Here is a 25,016-nt window from a genome sequence, read left to right on the forward strand (position 1 = left end):
GTTCCCCGCGCTGATCAACTAGACGGCGGGGGGGGGGTTGGCTTTCTCTTTGAGGACTGCTCTGCTCCGCTCTCCGCCCCCTCTCTCTCTGGAAAAAAAAAAGGAACGGGTGAAGCATCGGGAGCATTTGCGTGAGTACAAGTACTCGCGCAAATGCTCAGTATCGAGACAACCCTACCGGCAACTCCCTCTCAGTGAGCTCCTGAGAGCCTGAGCCAGCCGCTCCCGCCTTCTCCACAGCCCAGCGCTCCAGTGATTACCGACAGTCAACAGCTCTCTGTTCACAGAGAGCCACCAGCGCCCAGCGCCACCAGAGAGAGAGCCACGCTACCCAGCGCCATCAGAGAGCCACCCTACCCAGCGCCACCAGAGAGAAAGAAAGACTGAGCCACTGCCAGGGTACAGCCATGCTACACTACTGAATAACCCCCGGAGAACGCAGAGTGATCGATTGTTAAGCCGGAGGGATCACTGCTGTAGTTTCGCTGGGTCTGGTTAGAGGGCCTGTCGGCCATTAGCCATTACTTGTCCTAGGGACTGTACTATGTCTGCAGTCTCTGAACATGATAATGTGATATGATAATGACATTGATTGTTGAAAAGGGGAAGCGCATTGGGTGACCCTAAAATGATGGTGTTCATAGAAGGATTAGTGCCTTGCATGTGTAGTACAAATAGTGCCCCAAGAGCCAGATATAGGCAAGCAAAGGGCCACATCAGTTTGGAGACCCCTATGCTAGAGGAGAACAAGTAGAATGAAGATCCAGGTGGCCGTCTCTGAGCAGACAACAGAGTATTATCATCATCATGCACCATAAAGACAGAAGGCATGCAACTACAGAGCACACAACTACTCCAAAAGAGGTTGATGAGTCTATTTGAATCCTTGTGTCCCAGTTTCTGAATTGTATTTTTTTTTCTTCCAAAAAGGTGGACAAACATTAACTGTACATCTTGTTTTAACAGCTGAAGTCCCGAAAATCCAAAGTAATGACACAGGAATATTTAAGACGGGGGAAAGTATCAGTCTGGCCATCTGGTATTCATGGGAACCATTAAGCATAGTGTGGAACTATAATGGTAGCCCACTGATTGTTAGTGCAAATGATTTCATCATCGTTGGCGACAGATTCAAAGGACGAGCGAATATCACGGATAACGGATCTCTTCTAGTTTATAACAACACCAATGAAGACGCGGGAATTTATACCGTCACCGTGACCAGTAATGTGACCTCTGCCTCACGGTCTTTTCAGGTGAAATTCTATGGTAAGCCAGTTACTTTGAAATATTATATTGAGGTGGTGAGACACCTCCTGGATGCGGCCAGGGCCTGCATCCCCCTTAAAGCGGGGGTTCACCCGAAAACCACATTTTTAACATTAGATTGAGGCTAATTGTGGGAAGCACAATCGGGTTTTTTTTTTTAAATCAATGCGGTACATACCGTTTTAGAGATAGATGTTCTCCCGCCGCTTCCGGGTATGGTCTGCAGGACTGGGCGTTCCTATTTGATTGACAGCCTTCCGACCGTCGCATACAGCGCGGCACGAGTTGCCGAAAGTAGCCGAACGTCGGTGCGCAGGCGCCGTATAGAGCCGCACCGACGTTCGGCTTCTTTCGGCAACTCGTCACGCGCTGTATGCGACGGTCGGAAGGCTGTCAATCAAATAGGAACGCCCAGTCCCGCAGACCATACCCAGAAGCGGCGGGAGAACATCTCTAAAACGGTATGTACCGCATTGATTTAAAAAAAAAAACACCCGATTGTGCTTCCCACAATTAGCCTCAATCTAATGTTAAAAAAATAATTTCGGGAGAACCCCCGCTTTAACTGGAAGTCCCTCTATCTGTTGCCCAGTGGCTTCGGAGAGTGGATGACGTCAGCGGTATGGAGGACTTGATTCTCTCAAGCCAGCAAAGGCAAGAGGCCTATTCGAAGACGCGGCAATTGTGGAACGTTTTTTAAATATTCCGATGAGGGCCAGAGCCTCAGGGGAACGACCCTGGTGCTGTGAGCTCCTGCCCCCTCCGCTCCGGGAGATTGCCGTGGGTGCGAAGGTCTTCCTGTGCATCCGTGTTCGGGCGTGCCTGCCTCTCCTGATCCTTCCCCCCCCCTCCCTTCTGGGTGCCCCCTCGGTTTGGGCACCACCTTGTTCTTCTTTCTTCATCCTACTTTACTGCCTTTTCTCTCATTTCTTCTCCTCTCCTCTCGATATAAAGGAAAATGAGATGGGAGGCTGGCCCCGGGGCGCCAATTTTCATGTCCTCTCGAACGCCCAGCACCGGGTGGGGGACAGGGTTGGGTTTTATTGCAGGTAATTTTTCCCCGTAGATATGCCACCTAAAGACCCCTGTTTCCTGTCTGGGCTGTGCTTGCATTAATGGAGTATCTGTTTTGTGATGTTATCAGTTGTACTGTTGTGATTTTAATGCTTTACTGTTTGTTATGGCCCCCGGGGGCCAGCCTCTCTGTTATAAATAAATAATTAAAAAAAATATATATATTATATTAAAAGTAAACCTATATATACACAAAGATACATAGACTTACAAGCACCTACTGCTTCCATTATTGTGTTTTGGCACTTTTCTTTGCCAGATGAATTTCCCATTGTAATCAATGGAATGCATTGAAAGGTACGTCATCGTACTCAGTGTGATATGAGAGTTAATTAGGAGAAAGAAGAGACCCACAGCAGCAGAGCGAATTCTATCAAGATACACTAAGTTACCAAAAGTATTGGGACGCCAGCCTTTACACGCACATGGACTTTAATGACGTCTTAGTCCATAGGGTTCAATATTGAGTTGGCCCACCCTTTGCAGCTATAAGAGCTTTAACTCTTCTGGGAAGGCTGTCCACAAGGTTTAGGAGTGTGTCTATGGGAATGTTTGACCATTCTTCCAGAAGTGCATTTATGAGGTCAGGCACTGATGTTGAACGAGAAGGCCTGGCTCACATTCTCCGCTTTAATTCATCCCAAAGGTGTTCTATCGGGTTGAGGTCAGGCCAGTCAAGTTCCTCTATCCCAAACTCGCTCATTCATGTCTTTAGGGACCTTGCTTTGTGCACTGGTACGCAGTCATGTTGGAACAGGAAGGGGCCATCACCAAATTGTTCCCACAAAGTTGGGAACATGAAATTGTCCAAAATGTCTTGGTATGCTGACACTTTAAGAGTTCCCTTCCCTGGAATGAAGGGCCATGCCCAGCCCTGAAAAGCAACCCCACACCATAATCCTCACTCCACCAAACCTTGTGGACAGCCTCCCCAGAAGAGTTGAAGCCGTTATAGTTACAAAGGGTGGGCCAACTCAATATTATACCCTACTAAGACTGGGATGCCATTAAAGTTCATGTCCATGTAAAGGCAGACGTCCCAATACTTTTGGTAATTCATAGGTAGATTCACAAAGAGTTAGGCCGGCTTATCAGTAGATAAGCCGGCCTAACTCTGAATCTACGCCGGCGTTTGTTTAAGTGTATTCTCTAACAGAGATACGCTTAAACAAAGCTAAGATAGGCCGGCTTGCGCCGTTCTATCTTAGCTTGCAATGTTTCTGTTGGCCGCTAGATGGCGCTTCCATTGCGCCCGGCGTAGATTATGTAAATGAGGGAATACGCCTATTCACGAACGTACACCAGGCCTACGCCGTCGTTTCCGTAAGGCCTTAGGCGGCCTAAAGTTATTCCACCTATGAGGTGGAATAACAATGTTAAAGTATGGCCGCCGTTCCCGCCGCGAGGTTCAAATTTTTTACGTCGTTTGCGTGAGTCGTCCGCTAATCGGGAGTTAGGTCGTTTACGTCGAAATCAATAGGCCCGTACGGCCTACTTAGCCGCAATGCGCACTGGGAAATGTAGTCGCCCGGCGCATGCGCAGTGTCCAAAAACTTCAAAAAACGTGAGGTCAAGCCTCATTTCCATACAACACGCCCCCCTCCAAGTCATTTGAATTAGGCGCCCTTACGCCCGCTCGTTTTAGGCTACACCGCCGTAGATTAGCAGGTAAGTAGATTGTGAATCACTACTAGCCTAACTAATTTACGGCGGTGTAGCCTAAAAAGGCTAGGCTAGGCCGCCCTAAAGTTAGGCAGATGTGTGTGAATCTACCTAATAGTGTAGAAGAGCTGAAAGGGTCCGCCAGTAAAACAGGGAAGACCATTATTATAGGGGGTCTGCATAATGGTTCTCTAGGAGCTCCGAGCAATGATGGTATGCTCTGGTCACTCTAGTACAGGGAGGTCATGAAATAAAGTCAACCAGAACCAAAAATGTATTTCCGATTCTAGCGTGCTTATTGGATGGTAGAAAAAAAAAAATACAATGGATCCAACAACAGATGTAGGATCAATTTTCATACAACGTGAAACAAATGCCATTGTGGAAGTCTAATCTACAATATCCGCTTCCTCCTTTCTTCTCAACAGATGTCATAAGTGGTGTGACTGTTCAACAAACACCAGCGATCGTAGATGAGCGTACCCCTGATGTAAATCTGTCCTGCGGGGCCTCCTCCGGTTCCGGATCTGTGACATGGCAGAAGGATGGTCAACCATTGAGTAATGATAGTTCACATGTTCTACTAGACCGGGTCCTCCAGATATTGAACCCAAACAGAACTTTCTCGGGGACCTATAGCTGCAACATGTCTAACCCGGTCAGCTGGAATGTCGGATTCATTGTGATGACCGTATACTGTAAGTAGGATCTACGAATAAGCAACTTACAATTTAAAGTCCAATTGAACTTTCAGGTTAATTCAGCTAAATATATTCCAGGTGCATCCAAACAAAAAATGTGCAAAGTCTTACAGTTGGTATTCTTTAGAAAGCAGCCACAGCCTGAGCAACAAGGCCTATCTCCTGCCAGCATGCTGCAAAGAATGACCCCTACTCTCTGTGTTGAAGCAGTGTCAGTGGCGGCTGGTGCTCAAAATTCACGCCCACCGATGCTGGGGTATTTTCTACTTCCACTGGCCACAGTTCGGTCCCCCTAAAGTCTAAAAGGCAGTGACCTGGCCATTTTTTTTCAAAAGTTTGAAGACCCCCTGCTCTAGTGTAAACTAGTTTGGAAACCCTCCACATTCAAGGAGAGGCAGGTTTCTATTAGACATGTGCACAGCAAAAATTTTCGTTTATTTCTGTTTCGTTTCTGTTCGTTTATCGTGATTCGTAACGAGTCGTAATTTCGTAAGACGTTAGTTATCGTATTCGTACTCTTTAGTATTTTCGTAACACTCTTTTTTCCGTTTCCGTTTTTTTCTGTTACTTTATTTTTCGTTGAATCGAGATTCGTATTTTCGTTATATTTTGTATTCTGCCGCGTTCGTATTTTTAAAATGATTTTATTCGTTCCTTCGTTTTTACGTTAGTTTAATTTTCGTTGTTTTGCTATTCGTATTTACATTATATTTTCCATCATGCCGCATTCGTATTTTTGTAAGAAATATATTTTCGTTGCTTTATGATCATTCGTATTTTCGAGTCTAATTTCCTTTGATTGTAAAAACGTACTTTTGTAGATTTTATTGCATTCGTAATTCTGTCAGAATACATTTTACGTTTATTCGACACACTACTCGTCGTCATTCTGTAATTCGTACTTTACTGTGATTGACTTGACTGTCTTAGTTAGCACACACACCCTGTCTAGAATGAAGTCTGACGTAGAAGAAAACTAAAATATGTCAGATATTACAAATACAAATCTGTCAGATATTACAAATACAAATCTGTCAGATATTACAAATACAAATCTAGAAATGAGATGCACTGCAGTCTAACACAGAAAAGACACAAGGAGCCAGGAGGTAATGAGAAAGAAGCTCATTGGGGGAAGGAACAAACCTCTTCAGAGGAAAGGGACAGCGCTCAGCGGCTATTGGTCAATGTCCAGAAATATTTCAGTACTAATGAAAGCTAATTTACATTATTTCGTATTTTCGTTGTTTTCATTTCAGTTTTCCGAAGATTCGTAATTTATTTTTCGTTAGTTTTGATTTTCGTTTTTTAGTCTTTGTTCGGCATTTCGGTTGTTTTCTTTTCGGTCTTCGAATATTAGTAAGTTTGCATTTTCGTTCATTTTGTTTTTCGTAATTTTTTTTTTTTTTGGGTTCGGTATTTTCGTTGTTTCTATGTTTTCGTTTCTTTCATCTTTCGTATCTTCGTTGTTTTCCATATTCGTTATTTTGAAAATATCGTTATTCGTTATTAATTGCGCTAAACCATTCGTTTATTCGTATGTTAACGAATCAACTAAAATAACGAAAATTGACGGAAAACGTATTCGTAACTTAAAAAATTGCACATGCCTAGTTTCTATAAAACCACACACCAGAGGAAGCGGTCCTCACAAATGATAGCATGAAAACCTAAACATGGCAAACACTGGTTTAAGGATTTAACCAGAGTTTTTTTTCTCAGAAAATAGGTGCAGGAACTCAACCACCACGACCTCGTTCAGATTTCAAAAACAGTAGAAGGGTCTTTAAAGGGGCATTAAATACCAGGATTGCATTACATACAGGGTGCAGAGTTCAGGGGGGGTTACACACAGAGTGCAGAGCTGTCACTTGTAAACACAGAAACCAGACTTCTGTGTTTAAAAGTGATTGTGGTGAGCAGGCACCAAAGGGTCTGAGCCAGAGGTGGTGGAACTGAGTTCCCCCAAGTTCCCCCCGAAAAAAAGCCCTGCATTCTAGAAGGGCTTAAGGGAGATATGTTTTGTGGTTATAAATGACACTATGACTTTTATCTCACAGACCCGGTGGAGGAGGTTACAGTGACAAAGTCACCCGAGATCGTGAGTGAGATGACCCCGCTGGTAAATCTAAGCTGCAGCGCCACTAGAGGTTTGGGTGAGACAGTTACCTGGATGAAGGACGGTCAGTCCATAATTAATGACGACAAGCACAACTTATTGGATGGGAATCGGATTCTCCAGATAATTCAACCCAACAGGACGTTCAGTGGAAACTATAGCTGCAAAATGTCCAACGCAGCCTACTGGGATTCGGGCTCCCTTGACCTCCTTGTCTACGGTAAGTGATAGGGCCCAGTCTGTGTCCCATATGGAAAGTCATAGAGCAGAATCCTCACATGGTCTAAAAGTACTCCAAAAACTAATTTGTCTGTCTTAGCCGAGAACAAGCAAAATGTAATCTAAAAGTGTAACTCAACACTCTTCATCCGGCAGTTATTTTCCAGAGAACTAGATAATTGATGACTGTGGAGCTCAATTCCAAGCTATTTTTTTTTTTTTTATATATATGACCCCACCCCACGGGTAAAGGGAAAAAAACAACAACTCAGGTAGCGATGTCCCCCCCCCCCCCACAGTGAACCCTTTCATTAGATCAGGTAGAGACGCCCCCCCCCCCCCACAGTGAACCCTTTCATTAGATCAGGTAGAGACGCCCCCCCCCCCCCACAGTGAACCCTTTCATTAGATCAGGTAGAGACGTCCTCCGTCTTCCAGGTCTAATGACTCCCAGCATCACTTAACCGCTTCATTTACCGGGCACTTTTACCCCCCTTCTACCCAAGCCAATATTCAACTTTTAGCTCTGTCGCACTTTGAATGACAATTGAGCAGTTATGCAACACTGTACCCAAACTAAAGTTTAGTCATCACGTTGTTCACACAAATAGAGCTTTTTTTTGGTGGTATTTAATCAATTCTTTTTTGCTGAATAAACAAAACAAAAAAATGTTGGCAAAAAAACTTGGTGAAAATAACCCAAATCAGTGTTTATTATTTAGTCTGTATGAAAGTTACCGTATTTATCGGCGTATACCGCACACTTTTTCCCCCTTAAAATAAGGGGGATATCGTGGGTACGCGATATACGCTTCCCGCGCTCAGTTTGAACGCCTGCACAGACATATACCAAGTGCAGAACACTCGGCTACATTCGGCCAGGCTTGGCTTCGCTCGTGCTCACGCATAAACGTCACAGAGCGTGAGCACAAACGAAGCCGAGCCTGGCCGAATGTAGCCGAGTGTACTGCACTCGGTATATGTCGGCGCAGGCATTCAAACTGAGCGCGGGAAGCGGCGATTCGACAGGGAGACAGCGCGGGAGAAGCCGGGAGGACACCACCGAAGCCGCAGACGGACGCCGGACACGACGAGGCCGCCGATGGACTCCGCGCAAGACACCAAAACTAAGTACTAAAATGTTTTTTTTTACAGGAATCGCGGGTCCACATTAGGGGTGCGCGCTATACGCCGGAGCGTGCAATACCCCGATAAATACGGTATATGTCATTTCTTAAGGTCCTAAATAGGGATGGGCCAAACGGACCCCTGTTTGGTTCGCACCAGAACTTTCAAACACTGCAAAAGTTCTGACCCGAATAACGAACCCCATTATTGTCAATGGGACCCGAACGTCAAAAATCATGCCCATTTTGAAGGCTTATATGCAAGTAATTGGACATACAATGATTATAGGGGTCCGGGTCCTGCCCTGGGGGACATGTATCACTAAAAAAAAAAAAAAGTTTGGAAAAAAAGTAATTTTTAAGCAGTGAAGATTGTTAAAGTGAAATGCGGCGTACACACGTCCGTTTTTCATGTCATGGAAAAAAAACGTTGTTTTTCTCGACGTGATTCCTCTCAAGCCTGCCTTGCATACACACGATCGTGATAAAAAATACTCGAGCAAAGCGCGGTGACGTACAACACGTACGACGACACTATAAACGGGGAAGTTCCATTCCAATGGCGCCACCCTTTGGGCTGATTATGCAAATTTCCCTTCTCATAACTTGCTTCTGAGCATGCACGTTTTTTTTCCCTGTCTTTAAAGCCTACACGCGACTGTTTTTCACGACGAGAAAAAAAGACAACGTGAAAAAACGACGAGAAAAAATAGAGCATGTTCTAAATTTTTAATGGCCATTTTTCTTGTCGAGAAAAATGCTCTGGTGGTGTGTACCCCCTTACCCTGGTGGTCGTGTGTACCCCCTTACCCTGGTGGTCATGTGTACCCCCTTACCATGGTGGTCATGTGTACCCCCTTTACCATGGTGGTCGTGTGTACCCCCTTACCATGGTGGTCATGTGTACCCCCTTACCATGGTGGTTGTGTGTACCCCCTTACCCTGGTGGTCATGTGTACCCCCTTACCCTGGTCGTGTGTACCCCCTTACCCTGGTGGTTGTGTGTACCCCCTTACCCTGGTGGTTGTGTGTACCCCCTTACCCTGGTCGTCATGTGTACCCCCTTACCCTGGTGGTCGTGTGTTCCCCCTTACCCTGGTGGTCGTGTATACCCTCTTACCCTGGTGGTCATGTGTACCCCTTTACCCTGGTGGTTGTGTGTACCCCCTTACCCTGGTGGTGTATTTTTGGTTTCACGGTGTGACAAATCTAATTTAGCTTCTAGAGGCTTTGTTCATGGCACATTTTATCCAGAGACTGGAAAAAGTCCCTTCGTCAGTCCCACTGTCATTATTGTCGTCAGTGTGAGACACAATTAGGTAGATTCAGGTACGTTGGCGTAACTTTGCGGTGGCGTAGCTTAAGGAATTTAAGCTACGCCGCCGTAAGTTAGCGAGGCAAGTACATGATTCACAATGTACTTGCCTGCTAAGTTACGTCGGCGTAGCCTAAATCGGCGGGCGTAAGGGCGCCTAATTCAAATGTGTTTGAGGGGGGGCGTGTTTTATGTTAATGGCGCTTGACCTCACGTTTTTTACGCTTTTTCTTACTGCGCATGTGCCGGGCGCCTACATTTCCCAGTGTGCATTGCGGCTAAGTACGCCGCACGGGCCTATTGATTTTGACGTGGACGTAAACGACGTAAATCCTGATTCACGGACGACTTACGCAAAGAACGTAAAAAATTCGAATTTCGACGCGGGAACGGCGGCCATACTTGACATTACTATTCCAATAGAGCCTAGCTCTAACTTTACGCGGCCTATCTCTTACGTCAACGGCGTAAAAGTACTGCGTCGGCCTGGGCGTACGTTCGTGAATCGGCGTATCTCCTCATTTACATATTCTACGCCGACCGCAATGGAAGCGCCACCTAGCGGCCATCCAAAATATTGCAATCTAAGATAGGACGGCGCAAGCCGTCGTATCTTAGATATGTTTAAGCGTATCTCTGTTTGAGCATACGCTTGAACATAAGTCGGCGTAGATTCTGAGTTAGGTCGGCTTATCTACGGATAAGTCGGCCTAACTCTTACTGAATCTACCTAAATGAAAATTGTGAAATTAATGAGGTTTTTCTGGGTGAAATCCTTCATTTCCTTCAGCAGAGGCCGGCCTGTAACACCATAACCCAGAAGAGCCACCAGGCCGCCCAGATACTCACGGGAGGAGGTCTCTCAATTAGTGAGAAGATGAAAACCTGAACCCTTCATAAACTGGTGTCCATGTTCATCATCAACTGAGCTTTCTAACAACTGGATGTTGGTAGTGGCCCAAGGGAGAATGTTTTTTTTATATATATCTATATATAAAATACATCATGTTTTTTTATTATGCAGACCCAGTGGAGAATGTTATAGTGACCCAGTCACCCAAGATATTGGATGGAAACAGCACTGCGGTAAATCTAAGCTGTAGCGCCTCTAGTACGCACATTGAGGCAGTGACATGGAAGAAGGACGGGGAGGTTATAGAAGGGAACGACACTTTCACTCTATTGGATGGGAATCACACTCTCCAAATAATAGATTCCAAGAGGACATTCGGTGGACTCTACAACTGCACCGTATCCAACGCAGCCTACCAGAAAATCGTTACCCATCAGGTCCGCATCTATGGTAAGTTGTAGCACAGAAGTCCAGTCTGTGTCACTGCCGAGAACAGAATGTCAATGACAACATATTAAATATCTGTCAGTGTTACTAACATTGTAATTTATTAACCACTTCAGCCCCGGACCAATATGCAGGTAAAGGACCTGACCCCTTTTTGCGATTCGGCACTGCGTCGCTTTAACTGAAAATTGCGCGATCGTGCGACGTGGCTCCCAAACAAAATTGGCGTCCTTTTTCCCCACAGATAGAGCTTTCTTTTGGTGGTATTTGATCACCTCTGCGGTTTTTATTTTTTGAGCTATAAACAAAAAAAAGAGCGTCAATTTTGGAAAAAACACAATGGGCCAGGATCCACAAAGAAAGTACGCTGGCGTATCTACTGATACGCCGGCGTACTTTCAAATTTCCCGCGTCGTATCTTTAGTTTGAATCCTCAAAACAAGATACGACGGCTTCTGTGTTAGATCCGACAGGCGTACGTCTTCGGATCTTAGATGCAATTTTTCGGCGTCCGCTAGGTGGCGTTCACGTCGTAATCCGCGTCGAGTATGCAAATTAGCTATTTCCGACGATCCACCAACGTACGAGCGGCCGGCGCATTTCTTTTACGTCGTTTCCGTTCGGCTTTTTCCGGCGTATAGTTAAAGCTGCTATCTGGTGGCGTACTCAATCTTAAGTATGACCGTCGTTCCTGCGTCTAATTTTGAAAATTTTACGTCGTTTGCGTAAGTCGTCCGTGAATGGGGCTGGACGCCATTTACGTTCACGTTGAAAACAATGACATCCTTGCGACGGCGGGAAATTTTAGGGACGGCGCATGCGCAGTTCGTTCGGCACGGGGACGTGCTTCATTTAAATGAAACATGCCCCCTACCCGCCCAATTTGAAATCCGCCACGAGAGATGCACTACGCCGCCGTAACTTACTGCGCAAATTCATTGAGGATTCAAACCAAAGCCAGGTAAGTTACAGCGGCGTAGCGTATCTCACATCTGCGCCGGGCGCAGCGGAGGTACGTGGATCTACCCCTTTATTTTTTGAGCTATAAACAAAAAAAAAAGTGTAAATTTTGAAAAAAAACACAATATTTTTTACTTTTTGCTATGATAAATATCCCAATTTAAAAAGTACGTATTAGGCCGATACGTATTCTTCTACAAATTTTGGGGGGGAATAAATAAAAAATCGCAATAGGCGTATAGTGATTGGTTTGCGCAAAAGTTATAGCGGCTACCAAATAGGGGATAGAATTCTGACATTTTTTTTATTCTTTTTTTTTTTTTTTACTAGTAATGGCGGCGATCTGCGATTTTTGTCAGGACTGCGATATTACGGCGGACACATCGGAACACTTTGACACATTTTTGGGACCATTCACATTTATACAGCGAACAGTGCTATAAATATGCACTGATTACTGTACAAATGTGACTGGCAGGGAAGGGGTTAACCACTAGGGGGGCGAGGAAGGGGTTAAATGTGTTCCCTACTAGTGATTCTAACTGTAGGGGGAGGGGACTGACTGGGGGAGGTGACCGATCGGTGTCCCTATGTACAAGGGACACAGATCGGTCTCCTCTCCCTGACAGGACGTGGATCTCTGTGCTTACACACACAGAGCTCTACGTCCCTGCTCTGTCACTGCTGATCACGGGTCCCGGGCGGCCGTCAGGCACGCGCATCGGCATCTCAGTGACGCGCGCACGCTCCCCAAGGCCGTAAAAAGGCGGCCTCCCGGCATTGTAGAGCCACCTTGTGGCCGTCTTTACTATGGCCCGTGTCCTAACACTGTGATTTATTAATGTAACCTAACACCCCAACAGTAATGAGCGGCCTTATATGAAAATCTGCTCCGTTTATCTCCTCCTACTCCACTCTTCCCTCCAAGTACAAATGGCTTATAAAAACCATTGACAAAGTTTGCAAATAAATAAATAAAAATACTTGGCTTGGCCTCCAAAGCCTCATACACACAATCCAATTGTTGACAGACTGTTGGCCTAAAATCTAACCGTTAGTCTACGCTCCTTCAGACAATTGTTGACCAACTTTCGGCCAGCAAATTTCGGATGGCAGGCTAAAGCCTCATACACACGATCGGACTTCCCACCAACTTTTCTGTGGATTTTGGTCCGAAGGGCGTTGGCCGTGAACTTGTTCTGCATACACACGGCACAACATTTTCAGCCAAACCACGTGTTTTTTTTCAGCTCTTTACCGCCACCCTTTGGGCAACTTCTGCTATTGTTGGCTGATGTTTAGCATTGGTTCTGAGAATGCGTGTTTGTACATCGGATTTTAGTTGGACCAGCCAGTGTCGCCAACTTACCAGATTGAAATTTACTGGCGCAGCCGCGTTTTTACTGGCATTTCACAAAAGTTACTAAATTACATTTTTAGGTGCAAATTTCAGTATTTAGGCTACAAACAAGTACGCTAGGCAAATAGCAATGATATTAAGGTAAAAAAATAACATAGTTTTGTTATTTTCGATATAATAAGGGCAAATTATTTAGTCACATCACCCCCTGCCTCCATCCCCCTCTGCCACCAACACCCCCTGCCTTCACCCCCCCATCTGCAGTGCCACAATCTCCCCCTGACTCCAATCTCCCCCAGGCCCCCTGCCTCCATCTCCCTCTGTGGTGCCACCAACAACCCCTGTCTCCATCCCTCACCCTCTGTGGTGCCACCATCTCCCTCTGCGGTGCCACCAACACCCCCTGCCACTAACACCCCCTGCCTCCAATCACCCCCTGCCTCCAATCACCCCCTGCCTCCAATCACCCCTGCCACTAACACCCCCTGCCTCCAATCACCCCCTGCCTCCAATCACCCCCTGCCACTAACACCCCCTGCCTCCAATCACCCCTGCCACTAACACCCCCTGCCTCCAATCACCCCCTGCCACTAACACCAAATTCTCTAGCCCTCAAATTTCCCCTGTGAGCACAAATCCCCCCCCCCCCCACTCCAAACCCCACCCTCCTAGCTAAAATACCCCCCAATCACCCCTACTAACAGAAACCCCCCCCCCCCCCCCCCCCCAAAAATCAGATCTTAGCACAAATCCATCCCACCCCAGCATGTTGCCTTTTTGTCATCCCTACTAACAGAAACCCCCACTCCCCCCCCCCCCAAAAAAATCAGATCTTCGCACAAATCCATCCCACCCCACCATGTTGCCTTTTTGTCACCCCTACTAACAGAAACCCCCGCTACCCCCCCCCCAAAAAATCAGATCTTAGCACAAATCCATCCCACCCCACCATGTTGCCTTTTTGTCACCCCTACTAACAGAAACCCCCGCTACCCCCCCCCCCCCCAAAAAAATCAGATCTTAGCACAAATCCATCCCACCCCACCATGTTGCCTTTTCTAGCATAAAGTCCCCAAATCCCCCCTATTTGCACAAATCCACTTCACCCACCCCCCTTCCCAACACAAATCTCCCCAAATCACCACTCCTAGCACAAATGTCCCCTCCTACAACAATTCTTACACCCCGACACTGCCCCCCAACACAAATTCCTTCCCCCCCCCCCTCCTACGATACCACAGTGCCTAGGGCAGCCGTCGCTCCTGCCCACCCCTTGTCCCGGTGATCTGACGATATGGTTCCGGCTATCGAGATGGTTCCTGCAAGGGCTGCGCAGGCGCAATCCTTGCCGACGGAATTCTCCGAACCTCGGCCGGCATCCAGGGGGCGACGTGGAATTTGAGGAAAGTGGCCAGTCGGCCTCACGTCCTCGCTTCGCTCGCTCGGCCTCCTGGCTTTTTTTTTTAACACCCTCCAATCCACGGGGATGTTAAGGAATGAGCCTGGATGACGGACGAGGTCGGCAAAGATTGCGCCTGCGCAGTCCTTACAGGAACCATCTCGATAGGGGAACCTTAACGACAAGTCACCGGCCCTGGCTTAGGTGGTGCCGTTTTGAAATGGTATTCTGTACATGGATACATTTTAACATCAGGAATGTTTTTATTACTATTATTAAAGTTTTCTGAAGTGGTCCACTGGAAATAAATGATGCCTTTTATCTCATAGACCCAATAGAGAACGTGACAGTGACCCAGTCACCCAAGATCGCGAGCGAGAGCAGCCCTGCTGTAAATCTAAGCTGTGGCGCCTCTCGTGGTTACATCGAGTCAGTGACGTGGACCAAGGATGGGAAGCCTATAACAACTAGTAATAACAGTTACAATCTACTGAATGAGAATCGGGTTCTCCAGATAAATAAACCCAACAAGACGTTCAGTGGACTCTATAGCTGCAACATGTTCAACGCAGCCTACTGGAAGCCTGGCTCTCTTCAGCTCCGTGTCTATGGTAAGTAGTAGTACAAGAGTCCGGTCTGGGGTTGGGTTCATAGGCGTGTGCCAGGTGTGCCTGGGCACACCCTAATCCCCTTGTATGCTGAAGATGCCCCCCTGTTCAGACCCATGTTATTTCACCAAAGCCCCCTAATGGGGCTCCTAAAAAAAAAAAAAAAAAAAAAAAAAAAAAAACACAGTCCACTGCCCCACTGACACCAAACTCTGGCCTACTGACATAATTGGGCTCCTAAAAAAATAATAATAATAATATTAAAAAAATAAAATTGTACATAATAATACAATTTTTCAAATAAAAAAATAAAATAGTAAAAATAAAAAAAGTATAATAAAAATGAATAAATAATAATAAAAAAAGAAAAAAATAAATTGTAAAAAATAAATAAATGTAATATAAAAAAAATATATATAAAAATAAAATAATAAAAAAAATTGTAAAAAAAAAAAAAAAATGTCATTGTAAAAAATAATAAAAAATAAAATTGTAAAAATAAAAACTACTGACACCATCCACTGCCCCACTGACACCAAACTCTGCCCTACTGACATAATGAGACTCCTAAAAATAAAAAAAAAGTATAATAATAAAAATGAATAAATTTTAATAAAAAAATAAATTGAAAAAAAAAATGTCATTGTAAAAAATAATAAAAAATAAAATTGTAAAAATAAAAACTACTGACACCATCCACTGCCCCACTGACACCAAACTCTGCCCTACTAACATAATGAGACTCCTAAAAATAAAAAAAAGTATAATAATAAAAATGAATACATAATAATAAAAAAAAAAATTGTAAAAAATAAATAAATGTAATTGTAAAAAATAGTAAAAAATAAAATAGTAAAAATAAAAAACTACCGACATCGTCCACTGCCCCACTGACACCAAACTATGCCCTACTGACATAATGGGACTCCTAAAAATAAAAAAATAATAATAAAAATAAAACTATAAATAATAATAAAAAAATAGTAATTTCAAAAATAAAAATGTAATTGTAAAGAATAATAAAAAATAAAATAGTAAAAGAAAAAACACAGTCCACTGCCCCACTGACACCAAACTCTGGCCTACTGACATAATTGGGCTCCTAAAAAAAATGAAAAAAAAAATATAAAAAAAAAAAAATTGTACATAATAATACAATTTTTAAAATAAAAAAATAAATGTAATTGTAAAAAATAAAATAGTAAAAATTAAAACTACTGACACCATCCACTGCCCCAATGACACCAAACTCTGCCCTACTGACATAATGAGACTCCTAAAAATAAAAAATAAAGTATAATAATAAAAATGAATAAATAATAATAAAAAAAAAATTGTAAAAAATAAATAAATGTAATTGTAAAAAATAATAAAAAATAAAATAGTAAAAATAAAAAACTACTGACATCGTCCACTGCCCCACTGACACCAAACTCTGCCCTACTGACATAATGAGACTCCTAAAAATAAAAAAAAGTATAATAATAAAAATGAATAAATAATAATAAAAAAATAAATTGTAAAAAATAAATAAATGTAATTGTAAAAAATAATAAAAAATAAAATAGTAAAAATAAAAAACTACTGACATCGTCCACTGCCCCCAAACTCTGCCCTACTGACATAATGGGACTCCTAAAAATAAAAAAAAATAATAAAAATAAAACTATAAATAATAATAAAAAAATAGTAATTTCAAAAATAAAAATGTAATTGTAAAGAATAATAAAAAATAAAATAGTAAAAGAAAAAACACAGTCCACTGCCCCACTGACACCAAACTCTGGCCTACTGACATAATTGGGCTCCTAAAAAAAAATGAAAAAAAATATAAAAAATAAAAAATTGTACATAATAATACAATTTTTAAAATAAAAAAATAAATGTAATTGTAAAAAATAAAATAGTAAAAATTAAAACTACTGACACCATCCACTGCCCCACTGACACCAAACTCTGCCTTACTGACATAATGAGACTCCTAAAAAAAAAAGAAAAAAAAAGTATAATAATAAAAATGAATAAATAATAATAAAAAAATAAATTGTAAAAAATAAATAAATGTAATTGTAAAAAATAATAAAAAATAAAATAGTAAAAATAAAAAACTACTGACATCGTCCACTGCCCCACTGACACCAAACTCTGCCCTACTGACATAATGAGACTCCTAAAAAAAAAAAAAAAAAAAAAAAGTATAATAATAAAAATGAATAAATAATAATACATTTTTTTTAAAAAAAATAAAAATAAATGTAATTGTAAAAAATAATAAAAAATAAAATAGTAAAAATAAAAAACTATTGACATCGTCCACTGCCCCAATGACACCAAACTCTGCCCTACTGACATCGTCCACTGCTCTACCGACACCGGCAGTATATACTGTATACACATGCATATGTGTTTGAGCTTTGGGGTGCACACCCTAATAGGCTGCGCACACCTATGGTTGGGTTTTGATGTTTGTGGAAACAACCAGGGGTCAAGTCCTGGGTAAATAAGTGTGGGAACTCCCACCCAAGATCCACTCCCCCACCAAAAAAAAAAAGAAATGATACGCTCATATGCATAATTACTAAACCGCATGTTTTTTTTTCGATCCACCGTACCTTTGTAATCCTTTATGTTACTGGCCGCTTCATCGGATAGTGTGCGGGTATTCCGTCACTTCCTCTATGCCTTTCTTTAAGCAAGTTCTTTCTAAATCCCGCGATAACTCGCGGCAGACCTCCGCAATGTCTCCTGGGAACAATGACAAAAGCTCCCAGGAGACATTGCGGCATCGAGGAAGTGACGGAATACCCGCACACTACCCGATGAATCCATATACAGGAAGCGGCCAGTAACAAAGGATTACTAAGGTTTGCCTGCCCCTGACAGTGATTAGAGCCGAGCATCACCCCTTAGCGAAGGATTGGCTCGGTCGGCTCGGCTGCTCTAAGTCCTGCAAAGGGAACTGCGTTCCTGCTGTGAAAAAAGTGCAGGAACTCCGTTCCCACGCATTCCCGCAGGACTTGAGCCCTGGAAACAACAGTTTAGAAGATATAAGCTTCCAGCACCTAAATAACTTGCATTTTCGATTTATTTTAGTTATAAAAAAAATGTCCCTCTTGTCTGACAGATCCGGTGTTGAACGTTGAAGTGACACAGTCGCCCGATAAGGTGACCGTTGAGACCCCTTTGGTAAAGCTAAGCTGCAGCGACTCCGGTGCCTATATTGAAAAGGTGGCATGGACGAAGGACGGGAAAGCTGTGAGCAGCGAGAAACCCTACAGTCTATCAGACGGGAATAAGGTGCTTCAGATAACTGAACCCGACAAAGCGCACAGTGGAATCTATACCTGCACCATGTCCAACGCAGCCTACTCGGGGTCCAAGGACATAAATCTCACAGTTTCTGGTAAGTAAGAATGCCATAGACGTGTCAGAAATGTTGTGTTGACCTGAGGCTGCTAGTAAACACAAGACATCAATCTTAACCACTTCAGCCCCGGAAGATTTTACCCCCTTCCTGACCAGAGCACTTTTTGCCATTCGGCACTGCGTCGCTTTAACTGACAATTACGCGGTCATGCAACGCTGTAGCCGAAAAAAATGTGTGTCATTTTTTTCCCCCACAAATAGAGATTTCTTTTGGTGGTGTTTGATCACCTCTGCGGTTTTCATTTTTTTTGCGCTATAAACAAAAGAATATCGACTATTTGGAAAACACACAATGGGGTAGATTTAGAGAGAATTTACGCGGCGTATCTATAGATACGCCGCGTAAATTCAAAGCTGCGCCGGCGTATCTTCTTTCTGTATTCAGAAAGCAAGATACGGCGACATTAGCCTAAGATACGACTGGCATAAGTCTCTTACGCCGTCGTATCTCAGGGTGCATTCTCACGCTGGCCGCTAGGTGGCGCTCCCGTCGTTTTCAGCGTAGATTATGCAAATTACCTAGTTACGCCGATTCACAAGCGTACGTGTGCCCGGCGGTAGTTTTTTACGTCGTTTGCATAAGTCGTTTTCGGCGTAACGTAGCTCCGGCTATTAGGTGGCGCAGCCAATGTTAAGTATGGATGTCGCTCCCGCTTCGAAATTTGAATTGTTTGCGTCGTTTGTGTAAGTCGTTCGCGAATAGGGCTGGACGTAATTTACGTTCATGTCTAAACCAATACGTCGTTGCGGTGTACTTGAGAGCAATGCACACTGGGATATGTACACGGACGGCGCATGCACCGTTCTTAAAACACGTCAATCACGTCAGGTCATAACACATTAGCATAAAACATGTCCCCCCTTCCACATTTGAATTACGCGGGCTTACGCCGGCCCCATTTACGCTACGCCACCGCAACTTACGGAGCAAGTGCTTTGTGAATACTGCACTTGCTCCTGTAAGTTGCGTCGGCGTAGCGTAAATACAATACGCTGCCCTGCCGTAACTAGGCGCCCATCTACCTGAATCTACCCCAATATCTTTTACTTTTTACTATAATAAATATCCCAATTTTTTTTCAAAAAATTCCTCAGTTTAGGCCGATGTGTATTCTTCTACATATTTTTGGTAAAAAAAAAAAAAAAAAAAAAAATCACAACAAGCGTATATGGATTGGTTTGCGAAAAAAGTTATTGGCCCGGATTCACAAAGCACTTGTGCCGACGTATCCTGAGATAAGCCGCGTAAGTGCAAATATGCGCCGTCGTCCCACAAAACTAAGATACGCCTAAAAACAGGCTTCATCCCACCGACGTAACTTGCCTACGCCGGCGTAGAGTGGGCGCATATTTACACTGGACGCATTTGGCGATCCCATTGATTTTCTATTCAAATATACAAATGAGGGAGATACGCCGATTCACGATCGTACTTGCGCCCGACGCAGTCTACGACTGGTGCGCGCAAGTTGTATGTGCAGCGTAAAGTTAAGCCCCATAAAGGAGGTGTAACTCAGCAGCATCCATGCAAAGGGCTGCACCAGGGAACACAAGCCGGCCTATTTTACGTAGTTTATGTTGTTTATGTTTATGTTGTACGTGAATATGGCTGTGCGTAGGGTAGGATACGTTCACGTCTTAGGCAGTGATCCGATGTATCTTAGGGATTCGTTCCGACGGGATTCTGAGCATGCGCACTGAGATGCGTCCACGGGACGGCGCATGCGCCGTTCGTTATACGTATCTATCTGGCGCTCGGCCCATCATTTGCATGGGGTCACGCCTTATTAGCATGGCTCACGCCCATTTCCACTTACGCCGACTTATGCCTTGGAAGCCCAGCGCAGTTTTATCGGGACTACAACATTATGGCGAACACATCAGACATTTTTGACAAATTTTTGGGACCGTTGACTATTTTACAGCGATCAGTGCTATAAAATGGCACCGATTACTGTAAAAATGTCACTGGCAGGGAAGGGGTTAACACTAGGGGGCGCTCAAGGGGTTGTGTTCCCTAAATGTGTTCTAACTGAAGGGGGGGTGGGACTTACTAGGGGAAATGATAGTTCGCCGTGCATAATCCTATGCATTAAAGTGGAGGTCCACACAAAAATGGAACCTCCGCTTTTCGGAATCCTCCCCCCCCTCCAAGGTCACATTTGGCACATTTTTAGGGGGAAGGGGGGGTGCAGATACCTTTATAATACAGGTATTTGCACCCACTTCTGGGGGGGTCTATGTCACATCACGTCATCCCCCGCTGTCTTGTGGAAGACAGAAGACAGGAGGGACCATTTATATTGCGCAGCGTGACTCACACATGCGCAGTAGGGAACCGGGAAGTAAAGCCGCAAGGCTTAATTTCCTGATTCCCTTAGCGAAGATGGCGGCGGCAGCATCCGAGGACCGAGGCGCGGGTTGGCCTCGGGTTCCCGTCATCACGGGCGCGCGGGACAGGTAGGTGTCCATATTCAAGTCAGCAGCTGCAGTATCTGTAGCTGCTGACTTTTAAAAAAAATAAAACAAAAATTTGGCGGACCTCCGCTTTAAGGTGAAAAAACACCTGGCAATCACGGGCCCCCCTGCCCCCTGTTTTATTTACCTGAGCCAGTTCACCTGCTCTGTGCGTCCCCGGCGTCCTCTTCTCCACAGAGTCTCTGCGTTGATTGGATAGATTGATAGCAGCGCAGCCATTGGCTCCCGCTGCTGTCAATCAAATCCAATGACGCGGCTGCTGGGGGCGGAGCCAAGTTATACGCTCGGCATCTATGGACGCCGAGTGTATGACACGGGAGGCCGCCGTGGGACCCCAGAACAGTAGGATTGGGGCCACAAATGAACTGCACAGTGAAGGTAAGTTTGTTATTAAAAAAAATAAAATAAACCTTTACAACCCCTTTGAGCTAAGGGTGCTGAGGGAGCAACAGAGGCAGCCATTGGTCCCTTCTACTAGAAACTGTTTTTGGACTCCAAACTGCCAAATATAATAACACTGGAATTTGGATTCAACTTGGGGCATCCAAATTCATGAAAATCAAACGGATTCTGGGGTATGGGGCAGGGGGTGGTGAGGATTTTGGCTTTACTTCCTGTTTGGTCACCAGGACAGGGATGGAAATAACCCAGTAGAAACACAGACAACGATGAAAACCTTACAGGAGTTTCTAGGCCCCTCTCCATTCTACATATCATTTGATGGAAAAAAACTTGGCATATTTTTCAAAAAAACGAAAGCTCAGTCATCCAGCTCCTTGAATTCTCCTTTCTTCTTCATTTAGGTGCCACACCCGGTGCCACCGTCACATTTGGCCTGATGATAATCACTCTACTGGGAGGACTGCTGCTTGCCCATTGATTGTCCATCCCGGATATGGTCTATGATGGGAGACAGGTAAGCAAACCTTTTCAAAACAATGATTTCCAAAACCATTAAAGGCCGAGGCCAGGTCACCTACAAGTAAAATCCGCTTTAGGTTTAGGCTAGTGGGTGGAGTCCCTCTCTAACTTCTATTAGCTAGATTCAGAAAGACTTAGGCTGGCGTATCAGTAGATACGCCAGCCTAAGTCAGAATCTGCGCCAATGCAAATTTAAGCGTATTCTGGTAACCAGATACGCTTAAATTAGGCTCAGATACAAGCGGCGTAAGTGTCTTACACCGTCGTATCCTAAAGTGTAATTTTTTGGCTGACCGCTAGGTGGCGCTTCCATTGCGGTCGGCGTAGAATATGTAAATCACTAGATACGCCTATTCACGAACGTACGCCCGGCCGACGCAGTACAGATACACCGTTTACGTAACGCATTATCAGGCCTAAAGTTATTCCATCAAATAGTTGGAATAGTAATGTTAAGTATGGCCGCCGTTTCCACGTCGAAATTCGAAAATTTTACGTTGTTTGCGTAAGTCGTCCATGAATAGGGATTTACGTCATTTACGTCCACGTCGAAACCAAAAGGACCGTGCGGCGTACTTTGCCGCAATGCACACTGGTATATGTACACGGACGGCGCATGCGCCGTTCGTAAAATACGTCAATCACGTCAGGTCAAGCCCCATTAACATAAAACACGCCCCCTCAGCTAAATTTGAATTAGCCGCCCTTACGCCCGCCCGATTTACGCTACGCCGCCGTAACTTAGCAGGCAAGTACTTTGTGAATCATGTACTTGCCTCGCAGACTTACGGCGGCGTAGTGTAAATGCCATACGCTACGCCGCCGCAACTATGCGCTCGCCATCCTGAATCTAGCTATATATCTCCATGAATACATTGAGAAGATCTGACAACCAGGTTTTCAGTTCTCCTCCTTTTCTGGTGGTTACAAAGCCGAGCTAAGGAGGTCAACATATCCTACTGCTAAAGTTTATTTTTTAATATGGATATTCTATAGTGGGAAAACTTCTAGCGATGGCTGAAGAAGGTGGGTGTAGTTGGTTAACTCTAGCTTCAGAAATTCCATAATTTAAGCCCCTCAGGAACCCCTAGTGATTCACTATATATTTAATATATATAAATGCTTGGTAATTGTGTTTGTTTTCACAGTACTTTGTTTTATTGAATTATTCAGCACCAACAAATTCTGTAGGACTGTGTACATACACTGTTCATCATTCACAGTGTCCACCCTAGAGATGCATTAGCCTACCTCTTAACAGTGCGTACTCCATTCACATCAGTCTCCACCCCTGAGGAGCTTATATTCCTATTAACTTGTCACAGTTTATAGACTATCCACATCAGTTTCTACCACTGAGAAACTTGCATTCCCAGTCCCTGCTTACAGTACAAAGAACATTCACATCAGTCTCCACCCCTGAGGAGCTTACATTCCCAGTTTTTTGTCACAGTACAAAGAACATTCACATCAATCGTCACCCCTGAGGAGCTTTCATTTTCAATTCCTTGTGACAGTACATAGACCAGCCTATTTCAACCAGGATGTCTTTAGGTTTCTTCAGTAATAGCTTGCCTGGATTCTGCACCCTGTACATAGCACATGCCTGGAATAATGTCTGCCGTTTCCCCTCTAAAAATAAATACTTGCGTGTTGCGGCTAAGCCCCTCCCCTTCATGACATTGTCAAAAGGGGCGGAGCATGGATAACCTTAAAATGATGCCCCCCTCCCCCTGAAAAAAGTTCTGCAGACGCCCATGAACATTGGGTGTCCTACGTGTATTGATGATGCTGAATTATGCAAAACTATCATAATACATTTTAAAATGGGGTGCTTCAAGACTGTCCATAATTTTGAAGGGTGCCTCGAGATTGTCTATAATTTTAAAGGGTGCCTTGACTGAAGAGAGGTTGAGAAACACCGACATAGACCATCCAGATCAGTCTCCACCCCTGAGGAGTTTGCCTTCTCATTTCCTTGTGATAGTACATGGCTATTCACATCAGTCTCCACCCCTGAGGAGCTTCCATTCTCATTTTCCTGTGACAGTAGGTAAACCGTTCACATTTGTCTATGAAGCTTGCATTCTGTGACAATCATACAAAGACCTACTCTGAGTAACCTACAGGGGTGTTTATGGGAGGGAAAAGAAAGAATACATAGACGCATCTGTATATGTTTGATGAATATTTTTTTTTATTATTTATGGTCTTATAGGGCTCTGGAAAGATCTTTTCTGCACTGCATGAACCACGAAAGAAGGCCACTTCCTGACCTCAATGCTCTGATCACCTACTGCTGCCTTCCTGAGCCACCATCAACTTCCAATGCCAACTGTACATGCCACGGTCTTCAATCCTTTAAGGATCATTCTACATCCAGTCAGTCCATCCACCAGCCCCCTGATCTACTCTACATTCTAGTGGCGAGATCTTTGCAACATGGTTTTTCAATGCCACCCACCTGCCTCTGTCCATATGTGGGTCTCACAAACCTATTGCCATTTGTTTTTCTGTTGTAGGAATCCATCCCAATACGTCCTGGTGACCACCAGAACAGAAAGTGATAAAAAATAAATCCAAATTTTCCATATAGCTTGTATTTTTGTTGCCGGGGGTAATTGAAATAAACGTAAACGCCTCAATATGCATGTCAACTCATGATGTCGCACATTTTGATGCATTTCCATTGATTTAACCGCTTGCCGACCTCCGCCTGTACTTGTACGTCGGCAGAATGGCACGGCTGCGCAAAGCAACGTACCTGTATGTTGCTTTGAAATTGACCCTTGCCGCGAGCTCCGTGACCATGCCCGTGGGACCTGCGAACCCGATGTCCGCCGGTGTCCCGCGATCTTGTCAAGGAGCTGCAGAACAGGGAGATGCCTATATAAACAAGGCATTTCCCTGTTCTGCCTAGTGACAGGACACTGATCTACTTCTCCCTGTGATCGGGAGCAGTGATCAGTGTCGTGTCACATGTAGCCCATCCCCCACCACAGTTACAATCACTCCCTAGGACACACTTAACCCCTTTATCACCCCCTAGTGGTTAACCCCTTCCCTGCCAGTGTCATT

At 44.3% G+C, this 25,016-nt stretch overlaps 1 protein-coding gene across 1 annotated transcript in view; it reads left to right on the plus strand.

Moving 5' to 3' along the window:
• The window catches only part of LOC120916345 (hemicentin-1-like), a 31,055-nt gene extending 6,472 nt beyond the window's left edge, over nucleotides 1-24,583 (plus strand). Inside the window, exons 3-10 of the mRNA XM_040327257.1 lie at nucleotides 967-1,269; nucleotides 4,434-4,703; nucleotides 6,767-7,045; nucleotides 10,511-10,789; nucleotides 14,835-15,116; nucleotides 18,238-18,516; nucleotides 21,821-21,933; nucleotides 24,157-24,583. Of these exons, the coding sequence (XP_040183191.1) occupies nucleotides 967-1,269; nucleotides 4,434-4,703; nucleotides 6,767-7,045; nucleotides 10,511-10,789; nucleotides 14,835-15,116; nucleotides 18,238-18,516; nucleotides 21,821-21,897 (1,769 nt within the window). The 3' untranslated portion in view covers nucleotides 21,898-21,933; nucleotides 24,157-24,583. The remainder of the gene's footprint in view (nucleotides 1-966; nucleotides 1,270-4,433; nucleotides 4,704-6,766; nucleotides 7,046-10,510; nucleotides 10,790-14,834; nucleotides 15,117-18,237; nucleotides 18,517-21,820; nucleotides 21,934-24,156) is intronic.
• Nucleotides 24,584-25,016: the final 433 nt, after the last annotated feature.

This window comes from Rana temporaria, chromosome 10 (genome assembly GCF_905171775.1).
Source record: "Rana temporaria chromosome 10, aRanTem1.1, whole genome shotgun sequence".
Classification (NCBI taxonomy): domain Eukaryota; kingdom Metazoa; phylum Chordata; class Amphibia; order Anura; family Ranidae; genus Rana; species Rana temporaria.